The 14,662-nt window shown below is 35.5% G+C and overlaps 1 protein-coding gene across 1 annotated transcript in view; it reads left to right on the top strand.

Moving 5' to 3' along the window:
- Positions 1 to 7,189: 7,189 nt before the first annotated feature.
- LOC136031093 (importin-9-like) overlaps positions 7,190 to 14,662 on the top strand; it is a gene marked incomplete in the record, with an annotated part of 117,031 nt that continues 109,558 nt past the window's right edge. The window contains 1 exon segment of the mRNA XM_065710375.1: positions 7,190 to 7,346. Within this exon segment, the coding sequence (XP_065566447.1) occupies positions 7,287 to 7,346 (60 nt within the window).

Here is a 14,662-nt window from a genome sequence, read left to right as displayed (position 1 = left end):
TCCAATTATGTAAATAACGTATCTAAGACTTCTGCTTATTTTTCCCACCAAGTTCCATCCCGATCCCTCCAATCTAAGCGTTTTCCATGATTTTAGGTTTTCCCACCCCAAACTCCCCCCAATCTCAGCAGATCCGGTCGGGACTTAAAATAAGAGCTTTGAGACACGATATCCTTCTAAATATCAAATTTCATTGAGATCTGATCACCCGTTTGCAAGTTAAAAATACCTCATTTTTCTATTTTTTTCGTAATTAACCCCCCCCCCCCATTACCCCAAAGAGAGCGGATCCGTTCCGGTTATGCCAATCATGTATCTAGGACTTGTGCTTATTTTTTCCACCAAGTTTCGTCCAGGTCCCTCCACTGTAAGTGTTTTCCAAGTTTTAGGTTTCCCCCTCCCACCCCCCACCCCCCAATGTCACCAGATCTGTTCGGTATTTAAAAAAAGAGCTCTGAGACACGATATCCTTCTAAATATCAAATTTAATTGAGATTAGATCACCCAATCGTAAGTTAAAAATACCTCCTTTTTTCTAATTTTTCAGAATTACCCTCCCCCCAACTACCCCAAAGAGAGCGGATCCGTTCCGGTTATGTCAATCATGTATCTAGGACTTGTGCTTATTTTTACCACCAAGTTTCATCCCTCTACTCTAAGTGTTTTCCAAGATTTTAGGTTTCTCCCTCCCAATGTCACCATATCCAATAAGGATTTTAGATAAGATCTCTGAGACACGATATTCTTCTAAATATCAAATTTCATTGAGATCCGATCACCCGTTCGTAAGTTAAAAATACCTCATTTCTTCTAATTTTTCAGAGTTAACCCCCCCCCCACTACCCCAAAGAGAGCGGATCCGTTCCAGTTATTTCAATCATGTATCTAGGACTTGAACTTATTTTTCCCACCAAGTTTCATCCCGATCCCTCCACTCTAAGTGTTTTCCAAGTTTTAAGTTTCCCCTTACCAAACCCCCCCCCCAATTTCACCAGATCTGTTCGGGATTTAAAATACGAGCTGTGGGACATGATATCCTTCTAAATATCAAATTTCATTGAGATTCGATCACCCTTTCGTAAGTTAAAAATACCTCATTTTTTTCTAATTTTCCAGAATTAACCCCCCCCCAACTACCCCAAAGAGAGCAGATCCGTTCCAGTTATGTCAATCATGTATCTAGGACTTGTGCTTATTTTTCCCACCAAGTTTCATCCAGATCCCTCCACTCAAAGTGTTTTCCAAGTTTTAGGTTTACCCCTCTCAACCCCCCCCCCCCCCTATGTCACCAGATCCAGTCGGGATTTAAAATAAGAGCTCTGAGACACGATATCCTTCTAAATATCAAATTTCATTGAGATCCGATCACCCGTTCGTAAGTTAAAAATACCTCATTTTTTTAATTTTTCAGAATTAACCCCCCCCCCCCAACTATAACAAAAAGAGCGGATCCGTTCCGGTTATGTCAATCATGTATCTAGGACTTGTACTTATTTTTCCCACCAAGTTTCATCCCGATCCCTCCACTCTAAGTGTTTTCCAAGTTTTAGGATTCCCCCTCCCAACCCCCCGTCCCCTAATGTGACCAGATATGGTCGGGATTAAAAATAAGAGCTCTGAGACACGATATCCTTCTAAATGTCAAATTTCATTGAGATCCGATCACCAGTTCATAAGTTAAAAATACCTCATTTTTTCTAATTTTTTCAGAATTAACCCCCTCCCCTGACTACCCCAAAGAGAGCAGATCCTTTCCGGTTATGTCAATAATGTATCTAGGACTTGTGCTTATTTTTCCCACCAAGTTTCATCCCGATCCCTCCACTCTAAGTGTTTTCCAAGTTTTAGGTTTCCCCCTCCCAACTCCCCTCCCCAAATGTCACCAGATCCGGTCGGGATTTAAAATAACAGCTCTGAGACACGATATCCTTCCAAACATCAAATTTCATTAAGATCTGATCAACCGTTTGTAAGTTAAAAATACTTCAATTGTCCTATTTTTTCCAAATTAACGGGCCCCCCACTCCCCCCCCCCCGGATGGTCAAATAGGGATAACGACTATTTTTAATGTAATCTGGTCCGGTCCCTGATACGCCTGCCAAATTCCATCGTCCTAGCTTACCTGGAAGTGCCTAAAGTAGCAAAACCGGGACCGACAGACCGACAGATTTTGCGATTGCTATATGTCACTTGGTTAATACCAAATGCCATAAAAAGGACGGAGGATAAGTAAAAGAAAATCAAAGGAAAACATGTATATTACAGGAAGCACAGAACATCCCCATCCATGCTCTTTTCAGCTGGCCCCCTCAAACTTCAAATATATTCAATCTAAATTTTTAACGAGCCATGTTATTCAGAATAGTGAAAAGGTCCAATAATTATACCACCAGGGATAACATGAACTCCACAAAACCCAAGGCAAGATCTGTAGATTATACAACTTACCCACTGTTTACACAAGGTTTTATTATTGGGAAGGGAGGCAGGTTTTATCTTGAAACTTTCAGAAAATGGGTAAGGAGAGGATGAACCAAATCAAAAGACACTATATGCATCCACGCTATTAAGAAAAGCATATCTGGAACAACTTTGTGGTCATTTCCAGTATGTGAAATTTGTCATGAATTCAAGAAAATTCGCCGTAACTTAGAAGAAAGAGATAAATACTACCAAAAAGGAAGTGATTTTGTTGAAAATTACATTACAGCATTCAGCAAAACAGAGGGGCCTGTTTCCAGACATCCCAGAAGTAGGAGGGGGAGAGATTTCGGCACTAATCTCCCTTTATCCTAAGGAGTATTTCTGGACTAAGCATGTAACATAGACTTAGCCGGATTAGTTCCCTTCTTATTGCTCAAATATTTTAATTGTTACCGAAAGAGCAATGTTTATTTGTTAGTCTGCAGATAAAGGGGGGGGGGCTTACCCTATAAAAAAAAATTGTTCGGTAGCCCTCTCTGAAACCCATGAAAACAGTGAACCCAACACTCATTTTTGTTATTTCAGAGCCCTGCCTAATATTTTAGTGGTTGCATTGTTTCAGAGCTGATTGTCACCTTTGCAGCATTGTTATGCGTCCATTAAATTTAAAAGCACTATTATACTAGCATTAAACTTGAATTTGAAAAATTATTGAAAAACATACTTTTGATATCTAGTAACCCCTCTAAGTAACAAAATAGGTCGGGCCACAGGAAAGAGACGATTTCTGGAATTATGTCCTTTAAAGCAGTCTTAAAGCTACTGAAAAGGTATTTATACAGCCTCCCGTTCTCAAAGGTAGCAATGACGTTGCAGTATAAGAGTCGTCCATAGTAATCATGATGTCGCCTAAAACTGAATCCCTATTATAAGTTATTTATACAAAAAAAGAAAAATACAGAGTATTGCATAGTTACACACTATCTATTAGGATGGAGGCTAGAAAATTTTTCTGTGGTAAAGGAAGAAAAAGGATCCAAAAACTGCTGAATTTTTTTTTGACCCAATATTCAAACTCTCAAAGAGAAATACAGGAGACGAATTGCACAGACCCTAAGCATACCGACAAACATGGATTTCCCTTCGGATTACCCGTTATTTGCAAGAATAGAAAGAAAAGAAAGGAAAAGTTTATTTGAGCCCTACGGCCATACACAACATGATTTAATGATACAACACTGCATAGAACACACACTCAATATAAAACAATGCTTATTTTCATTCACTCGGGCTCGACTGACCCTCTTCCGCCTTTTCCACATATCGTGCCATTTTGCATGTGGTTCCAGGCTTCGAAGACCTCAGGATATCAGAAAGTAGCACCAACCGATGGTCCCCCCCCCCCAATTTCATCCCTAAGACTCTCAAGCTCCTGGCACTCCATGAGGAAATGGGCTAATTTATTATCCTCAATTCCGCAATACCCACACTTACCATTTGTACCCTTATTTTTTTAAATCTCTGTTTCCTATGTACTGGAAGGCGATTTCCCCTCAACTGGATCCATGATTTTAAATATTTAAAAGGTAAATTTAACTTAAAGAAATATTCTCCCCAAAAATGTCTTTTACTCTACTATATTCTTTCAGTGTTTGCGACGAACGTACTAAACAACCCCACTCTTGTATCTCTTGGTCTTTCAATCTCTGCATATAGTGTATAGTTTGGACACGGGGGGGGGGGGGGGGGATTTCCTACTGCGAAAATAACAGGGTGTTTTGAAAAATGTATTTTATTTCTAAAAGCTAATATACCGATGGGCCTTTTTTTCTCGATGCACTGTTATGCAAAACTTGAACTGTAATGTAAATAGCTGGTGTTTGGCGAATGGTGGCCCGCTCATACTTAGGAAAGCACTTGAAATGGTATTAAAAACGAACAGAAAACAAATTAAGAGAACGGGTTTTTTCAATGAAAATAAAGAACAATATTCAAATTTAGAATGAACAGAAATTAAACCTGTGTATGAAAGGGAATCGTCCCACCTTGAATCCTCACTCTATTCACTTAAGTCTGTCCTCTATTTCTTACACTTCAAGATCAAACGCTCTAACACAGGGGTAGTGGTAATTGGGTAAGAAACATGTTTCAGAACGCTTTCAGTATGTTTTCAGTTCAAAGTTTTGAAAGTCGATCGGTACACAATAGACGTGTACTTACGTCCTAATTATATTTCTTTCATTCAAAATGCTTTTAGTAGAACACTATAAAACTTAAACTTAAAGAGTGAAGGGTTGAGGGAAAGGTAGCCACCCCTATACACTGGATAATTTATGCAAAATTAAACTTCTAATATTATTCTTTTTACTTTCATTCAGATACAATCTAGGGTAATATAAGTAACTGGATTTTAGCTAATAAAAAATCCTTAAGATCACTATGTTTACTTCCTAAATCAGGCAATATTCAGAAGATATTTCACAAATGGTGGTTTGTTTCCACCAAGATTGGTATTCAAGGTTTTCTGAGCTTATTGATTATAAATCCAATGCTAACCTCCAAGTCGAAGCAATGGCGTTGACTTATTAAAGAACAATGAATCTTCCATGTTATTTTCTTTTGGTCACTTTCAGTGGAGGATTGTTGAACCTTGGAAGCTGGCTCACTCGATAAAAAGCTGAAATTTTGGTGTTCACTTCTAGAGGAAAAAATGTTTGAAGAGCGATTAGCCTTTCTAGAACAGGTTTGGTACAAAAGCAAGCTAACTGCCACAGTGTGAAAAGAAGCTAACTCGGTATCATAATAGGTTTTAAAGAATTCGCTGTAGAGACTTGCCTTAAAAAGATTAATGTAAAAATTCCAAGCTACAATTAGTTCTACCCCACATTCATTTTTTAGCAGAAAGATAGTGGTACAACCAAGTATAAAAAAAGTCCCAAAGCTGTCAGCAGCAGAATTCTACAGAATTCCAAAAGCTGCTGACATTTTAGTAGCATAAATTGCGTTTTAACAGCTTTTCTTTGAGCAAAAGTATTTTGTATTTAAAAATGGCATTTTCAGAAAAAATCTGCCAGCAAGTTTGAAAACTGTCAAGTAGTATTGTTCGAACCAAAGTCTTAGAAAGAATTTTCAGTCTATATAATTGGATGCACGAGGTGGGCTATGACCCTCAACTCTACACTATTCCTCAACTTTTCAGATGAATTGTAGATACTTTATTCTGCAAGAATATATTTAGATCCACTGAAGGCATTGTTACATTCGAGGAGACTTCCTCCAAAATAATTCCAACTACCGGCTCCTTTTGGCCAAGGCTAGAACTTAAAGTGTGAAGGTTAAAGATCTATCATTTCTTATGGAAGTTTATTTTCCTATTCTTTTATTTTTTACATTCATTATTTGAATATCCCTTGCGCTTTACTGAAAACAATATATATCTTTAACAGTGTTTTTATTTGTAATAAAAAAAAAAATACAAATCAAGTTTACATGAAGGAAATCACCACTTTCTTAAAATAAATGTATGAATTTTTTTTCACAAAACTTTGCTGAATCTTTTCATTCTTTCAATGTCATACTTAGGCATTTACTATGTTATCTTTTCAAACAGTTCGTGGTAATGAACTGTAGTAAGGAGCGACCCCGGCTCAATAGTAACCGAAACTCTAAAAAACGGAATTTTGATACCAATAGTTACGTCAAAAGAATCGCATTTTAATGCTGATTTCAAATATATAAGTTTCATCAAGTTTAGTCTTACCCATCAAATGTTACGAGCCTGAGAATATTTGCCTTATTTTAGAAAATAGGGGAAACACTCACTAAAATCATAGAATCATAACGAAAATCGCACCATCAGATTCTGCGTATCAGAGAACCGTACTGTGGAATTTTCAAGCTCCTATCTACAAGAAAGTGGAATTTTGTATTCTTTACCAGAAGACAAATCACGGATGCGTGTTTATTTGTTTGGGGGAGGATCTTTGCATGGAGGAATTTATCACGAGGTAAGGAAATTTCCATGAAAGGGGTGCAGGACTTTCCAGCATTATTTAAAAAAAAAAAAACAATGAGAAAATAAATAAAAAAGAAGTTTTTTTCTACTGAAGTAAGGATCAGCATTAAAATTTAAAACAAACAGAAAATATGATGTATACAATGGGGCTCGTCTCCTCCACAATACTTTGCTCTTTATGCTACAGTATTTTTAGTAATTTCAATTATTCATTCTACGGCCTTTGTGATTAAGGGGTCATTCTTAAAGAATTGGGACGAAATTCAAGCTTTGGTGTATAGAGCGAGGTATTGATGAAGGGGTGAACCACCTCATATACATAATAAAAACATACACCAAGTTCGTTACGTAAGTTAATTCGCAAGTTACCTATACTTATCACTAATTAAAACGTTCGTAAAAAACACACAGAAATTATTTCGTATATGAAAGGGATTGTCCCCTCCTCAACACCTCGCTCTTTACGCTAAAGTTTATTATTGTTTTAGAAAGTTGAACTGTGACAAAGACCCAAACTTTAGCGTAAAGAGCGAGGCGTTGAGGAAGGGACAACCCCTTTCATTTACAGAATAATGTCTGTTCATTTGAAGTTTTAATGTCGCTCCTTATTTGCAGTTAAGGAAACTTGTTTTTTTTTTTATCTTTAATATCTACATGAATACTTAGCTGAACTTACTATGAAAGTAGATAGTTGCAAACACCGACATGAAACCAAAACTCCAGATTACCAGCTGGCGGGAAGAAAAAAGAACCGCAATATTCATAAGGAAACTGGCCTCAATTCCCAAGATGGAAACTTTATATGACTGTGACAGAGGGAACCGCAGCCAAATTTGAACTCCTAGGATGGGCAGAAGGCTTATTACCCACAATCCTTTATTGGCATTGGGTCTGCAAATTCGAAATGTGAGCTGACTTGTTCATTGTTTATATTCTAGCACAAACTTAAAATGAGTAGCCTAGTAAGATACAACTAATATATTTTTTTGCAATTGGTTTAGCGGTATAAACAGGAATAAGAACCATCATATGTTTCATCACATTTTGGCAGTCTATTATGGCAAAGTATGCAAACGTCAAAGTAGTTGTGGGTTCTACCCAATATGCCAAAATTAACCTTGACCTAATAGGAACTCCTTCATGATCTTGATCATATGTTCTAAAATGCTTTGTTTTCAGTATGTTATCCAATCTTTTGAAGATGCAAAATCTTCTTTTGAAGATGAAGATGCATAAAAGTTGTTTTTTTATATATAGGCATAGCTGACATCTTTTTTTCTAATTTTTCCTTATAAAAACAGAAGAATTTTTTTGTCATTGAAGGGCTATCTGAGTTGCAAATACTTATATAAGACCCCAGCTGCTTTAGTTATTCATTCAGCTTTGCAGCAGAGCTTAATAAGTGCTTCAATTAATCTATATGTAAACCTAGATGTTTCAATGCAAAGAAGAAAAAAACACACTGACCATTTCTAAAAAACACTTTCTAAAAAAATGGTTGTGTACCCGATCCCTTACAAAAAAGCATCTTTACCTTTATAAGACGTTTGAAGGGCCAGAATCAGGTTATTTGTTCATGGACACCCCCTCCCACCTTTCCTTTTATCTCGTCCTGACTCTTTTCCACTTGTCTTTCTCCGAAGGTACACTAGGCAAAGTTTACATTCTTGATTATTTTTTTTTCTTTACAGAACTGAGACCTGATTTCTATATTAAAATCCACACAATCTACTAAACCCTAAAAATAGAGAAGAAGTTGAGAAACAAACTTGAAAATTCCTTCCTGGGGCATAGTTTATGCTCATTATTTATTCTAAAAATTTTATTCGTCTAAAAGCATTTAAATTTCAAGTCAAAAAAGTCTAAGGCCGTCCAATTTTTCATATAAGACATACAGAGGTGATGATCAAAAGAAAAATTGAGCCAAGAAAAATAATGATAGCAGGAATACTATGGTACACTGTCTAAGATGCAGTTTTCTTACATGTTAAGATACAGTTTTCTTAGCTTTGGAAAGTGTTCTGCAACTTTCAAGAATTCTAAAGTCTAGTTTTGAAAAAAAAATGAGCCCTTATGCTGGGTAGTCGCCTCTGAATAATGAGCCCTTATGCTGGGTAGTCGCCTCTTAAAGGGGCTAAAGGGACTCAAAACAACCCATAGCAGACACCCAAAAATTGGAAATGTGTTTCTAAACTTACTGTGAGGAAAACCTACTATTTATAGCTGGTTCTGCAAAACTGACATCATTTTCAAGGGTTCCAGGTTCATTTTAAAAGAATTCACCAATTTGTTTTTCTGGACAACATTTAACTTTTAAGACTAATGAAAATAATAATAGTTATTTCTATATCAGCTACAAATGGCACTTTGTTTCATTAGAAATCTTATTTCAGAGACATGTTTATAAACTAATGGTTACTATGGAGTGTTTTGAGCAATGTTGGCCCTTTTAAGAGCTCAAAATGAAATTTCCTACATAAGTGATTATTGAATTGGTGAATTTTGCAGTTTTTGACATAGTTTAGCTAAGATGAAAGTGAACATGCCACATAATCATTTTTTTATGATCTTTTGTAACATCACTTCTGGTGGTATTACATTTCGAACCATTAAAAGGGCTCAAAACAGCCCATGGTGGCCAGAAGTTTAATAATATGTTCCTAAAAAACTGGCTAAGGGGGAAAAAATGGCATTTGTGGCTGATTCAAGAACGGGACATTATTCCTTTAGTCTTGAGAGTAAAATATTATTTTTAAGACAAATTAGCAGAAATTTTTGAAAAGAACAAGAAGCCCCACAAAAATGTTTCAGTTTTGCTGTGACACAATTTTGGGGGAGGTGTAAGGCTCTTCTAGAAATTGTTCAAAATTGTAATTTACTTTTAAGACAAAGGCAAATAACAATTACGATTCCTAAATCAGCTGCAAATGGCTTTTTTTCTTATTAGACAATTTTCTTTAAGACAACTCATTTTAAAGTTTTGATTACAGTGACTGTTTTTCTTTTTAGGGCCCCATCAAAGGTTCAAAATGATATTTCCCTTAGGAACAACTACTGAATTATCAAAGAGCATAATAAAAGGCATCAAGCGATATACTTGCTTTCATACTAGCTAAATTACACTGAAAAGTACAAATATACCAGTTAACAAAAAAACCTTAAGCGATATATTCTCTATTTTCCTAGGCTAGTGCATTTATATGTAGATGTATAAGTTTACCCCACTCCTTCTCCAACTCAATCTATTCAAAGTCTTTCTCTTTATACCCTCCAAAGAAGTTACAATTTTCTTACAGCCTTCTTTATGATTTTCTTCCAGACCTACCCAACAGAGGCCTAATCTGATATGAGGCAAGGGGGACATCGACCTCTCCTAGACCTTGATTTACCCCCCAGACCCCATTTTGCCGCAGCTGAAGTTTAGTTTCTTAAAAAATCTTATTAAAAATAAGATAATCATGCATAACTCAAGCACCTGCAGAAACAGGTCATTTATCTTTAGTATAATCTTTACCTTTTATGGTACTAGGCCTTTATGCCTTGTTTTTCCATTTTCACAGTCATTTTCACTTGATTTTGAAAAATAAGAGGTAAAATACAAGTTAAGCTACTTTTTACTATTTTGGAAATGGGTTATGGTACGAAAATAAAAGTTTCAGTAGGCCCTAATGATTCCAAGGCCAAAACACATACTTGGGGAAGGTATTGCCTAGGTTCAATGCAAACCCTGTTCTGATTTCTAAGTTTTAGAAATTGGCTTACTTGAAAGGTTTTGATCTATTGAAGTTTTGACAAAATACAATTTATCCTTAATTTTCAGTCATTATTTCATTTTTCTCCGGTTTCAGTTTTGAAAATGCAATTCTTGTTATTTGAGTAGAATTTTAAGCCATACGAATGTCTGTCTTTTTTTAATTAAGGAAATGTATTGGCAGATCTTTAAAACCTCATAATTTGGAATTGAGTGGTGTTGTGAAGCTGAAAACAGTTTTCTTGTACTCAATTTAATCAGAAGATCTATTTAGCAAGGTTTAACTCTTTTATCAGAGGCAACCATATAGCGTCATGTATCATAAATACCACAAGGGAATTTAATTGGAAATTTCCAATTTCATTTAATTGGAAATTGGAATTTCCAGTGCCCTTACGAAGAGTCAAAAGTGATCAGAGGGCAACTCCCCGCCGTGCCCTTTTTCATCAAATGCATCCAATAAAATTTTTATTAAAACAGCTTAAAGATGAGGTAACAAACCTCCAGGGTCGTCACAGATCTCCAAGACCCAGAGCAAGCATTGTAAGTTACGCCCAGTGGGCATACATGGTTCTTATTGAAGGAAACTCATAACAGACTTCCAAAGGGGCTCTTTTGATTGGGAATTAAAGTTCTAGTTCACTTTTTTAAGAGTCAAAATAGACCACAAGACAATTTACCCAATGCCCTTTGTTCCCCAAACCCCCCAGATAAAAATTTTGAGATAGCCATTTTATTAAAAATACTTCAAACATCAGATAACAAAAACTCCAGTGTTGACACAGCCCACTAGAGCCTGGGGCAAGTATTTTAAGTTATGCCTTACAGACATATAAGGTTTTTATCAAAGGGATAGTTGTATAAACTTCAGATGGCTCAATTAATTGGTAGTTAAAAGTTCTGGTTACCTTTTTATAAGTCAAAAGTGAATAAGGGCATTTATCCCCCCACACAAACCCTCTTTACCCAAAAGCATTATATGAAAATATTGATATAGCCAGTTTGTTTGAAACAGCCCAAGAATCAGATAACAAAAACTTCAGGGTCAACATACCCCTCCCCAGAGCCTATGATAGGGTTGTAATATATGCCCAGAGACATATAAATTTTTATGGAAGAGGGGGATGTATAGACTTTGAATAAGATTCAAATGATTAAAAATTGACAGTTCTAGTTTCATTTTTAAGAGTCAAAAGTTATCCAATGGCAACTAGCCCCCCCCCCCCCAACCGTCTTTTCTTGGGCATGTTTTTAAAATTGTGCCCCATGGACATATAAGATTTTAATGGAAGGGATGGTTGTATAGACTTCAGAAGATTAATTCTTTGTGAGTATTGAAATACTTTGTGACAATTGAAGAGCATTCAATTGTAAATTAGAATTTCTAGTGCCCTCTTTAAGAGTCAAACGTGATCCGAGGGAAACTAGCCCCCCCTCCCCACAAAGCCCTTTTTTACCCAAATGCACCCAATCAAAATTTTGGGATAGCCATTTTGTCCAAAACAGTTTAAACATTAAATAATAAAACTCCAACCTTTTTAAAAGTCATCAAAAGCTACTGGTTGACATCCACACCCCCCCCCCTCCTACCCTTTTTCCATCAAACGCATGTTATCAAATTTTGACATAGCCATTTTGTTTAAAGCCATTTGCTTGGAAAATAGTTTGGTTACCTTTTTAAGAGTCAAAAGTAATCAGAGGGCATCCACCACACCCCCCCCCCCAACACACACACATTCACACCCCCTTCTCCCGAAATACATTCAATCAAAATTTTCGAGTGAGCCATTTTGTTTGAAATAGTCCAATGAAAAGATAACAACACTTTAGGGCCATCATAACCTCCACCCGAGCCTGGGGGGAGGGTTATAACTCACGTTCAAGAACATGTAAGGTTTTCATGGACAAGTTAAACTTTGGAAGGGAATCAAATTACTAGAAATTAAAAATGCTAGTTCCCTTTTTCAAAGTCAAAAGTGATTTATGTTATGCCCTGGGTCATAGAATAGTTCAAAGATAAAATAAGCCTGATTCCAACTCAGAAAACATCAATTATATTTTATTCCAGAACTTAAGGGAGCTGACCCCCCGCTCTCCCTGCATGGCTGACACTCCTCCCCCTGCAAATAACTTTTTAACAATACTTCATTCTAAAAAACTTAGGAACTCACCCTGGCCCTGCATGGTCTGCCTCCCCCCCCCCCAAAAAAAAACACAAAAATGTATTAATGATATATTATTCCACAACTTTTGGAAGCTTACCCCTGGTCGTCCATGGCTCAATACCCCCTCCCCCCAAAAAAGCTATCTCTGATAAATCATGGGAGCTGATCCCTGGCTTTCCCTCCCACCCAAAAAAACCTATTAACTATATTTTATTCCAAAAGAAATGAAAATTCAGCTAAATTTTATTAGCTCTTTCTAAAACGGTTCAAGTGACCTATATTCTTCACTAAAATCTTGTTACAATGAAGGAGAAAGATGAAGAAGGGAATTTTGTAAAGCTTAAAAACTTGGGTAGCCAAAAACAAACAGAAACTAATCTGAAATTTATTCCATAAAGAAGTTTATAAAAGAACAGCAATGGCCATGTCAACCTTAAGATCAGAAGAAGTAGAAACCTACAATAACTCAGACTCAAAACAAACAGAAATTACTATTAAAGAATACATAAAACTAGAAACAATCAGAAATAAAATAAGCAATTATAGCAATAATAAACATACAACAGGTACTATATGAATTAATAAACAAATCTCAAAATGAGGAAAGCTTAAATTGAATATGCAAATCAAGCTTTAAACAAACAAAAAATATTTTGCTTTTGAAGTATAAATGAAACCCTAAACAAACAAAAATAAATAAACAATCATGGCAAACAAACATACAACATGTAGAAACATAAATAAATCTTAAACAAGTAAAACTTAAATTGAATGTTCAAATCAAGCTTAAAACAAACAAAAATCACTACAACCCAGAGTTTGGGTTTTGCCTTCCTCTCTCATTGTAAAAGAAGACCTACTGTATGATTGGTGTTTTATTGAAAACAAATTATATAACAAATGTTTTCTTTTGTACTAATTACAATATTCAAATAAACATAAAAATTATAGTAAAATTAAATTTTGGGCTGATGAGCTATCAACAATTACAACAATTAATATTGTTATACATCAAATCTTCAGTCTAATTTCATTAGTTCTTTCCAAGACCATTAAAATAAATATATAGTTCCACAACAGACAAGAGTTTGGATACTGCCCTCTTCCCTAACTTTAAAGTCTAAAGTGTACTGCATTATTAGCACCACACAGAAAATAAACTATATTATGAACATTTTCTTTACCAGTTATTCCAGCATTTAAACTGAAAATTAAAGTGAAATAGAATCCAGAATGGATGATCCTTCAAAAATAAATAACATTATCGGTTTTTAATTTCTGCTATCCTTAATACCATTAAAAGCATTTGTAAAGCCACTCCATCTTTGTCCAAATTTGGATCTAAGTCCAAATTTGCAAAATATTGTCCAATTTCAAACACCTCAATTTTTTCAAGAGTTTTTGAAAAGATTAAATCAGATAGAAAATTACTTTGAGCAAAATAAATAATGGCATCAATCATATCATAGTTTCAGAAAAATAGGTTGCTAGAAGTTATAAAAGATTTCCAAAATATGGCTGATTTTGGTTTGACATTTGATTGCTAGTATATTGACTACAGTAAAGCATTTTATAAGGTTTCAGTTAGTTTGTTGCTTGAAAAACGTGAAGAGCATGAGCTATGCAGTAGAACTTCAGCATGGATTGGTTTGATGTTTGATTGCTAGTATACTGACTTCAGCAAAGCATTAGATAAAGTTTCAGTTAATTTGAGGCTTGAAAAATGGGAAAAGTATGAGCTAGGCAGTAGAACTTCAGCATAAATTACAGATTACTTAACAAGCTGCTTCCAGCAAGTTACAGTCAGTAGTGAACTTTCAAGGCAGAGCCTGATTTTGAGTGGTGTACCACTTAACAGTTGTTTAGGACCAAAGTTATTTTGTTTGTTGGTCAATGATTTGCCTGAAGTAATTTGACACTCCCTGTCAAACTGTTTGTGGACAATATAAAACTGTGTAAAGGTGTAACCTCCCTGGTAAACATCATTCTTATTCAAGAGGATATGAATGCCCTAAATGATTGGTGTAAATCAAATTCCATGTTCATAAAACATCAAACATATTCCATACTTCATTACTTCTCAAAAAGCTTGACTTATTGCTATTTCCTTGGTAATACACCAGTTTCATCTGCAGATTAAGTAAGGAAATATAGGTATTCACTTGAATAACCAGTTAAAGTTTCACAAGCATGTGTCAATAAGTTTGCAAAATGCTAATTATAGCCTGCTTTGAATTAAGAGAAGCTTCAGGAAATTTAAGCTTAAATTAATATGACATTATACAAGACAATAGTATGACCAGTGG

The sequence above is a fragment of the Artemia franciscana genome, chromosome 9 (genome assembly GCF_032884065.1).
Source record: "Artemia franciscana chromosome 9, ASM3288406v1, whole genome shotgun sequence".
NCBI classification, from domain to species: Eukaryota; Metazoa; Arthropoda; class Branchiopoda; order Anostraca; family Artemiidae; genus Artemia; species Artemia franciscana.
Note: the sequence above shows the minus strand (reverse complement) of the source record. Positions and strands in the feature narration are given on the sequence as shown.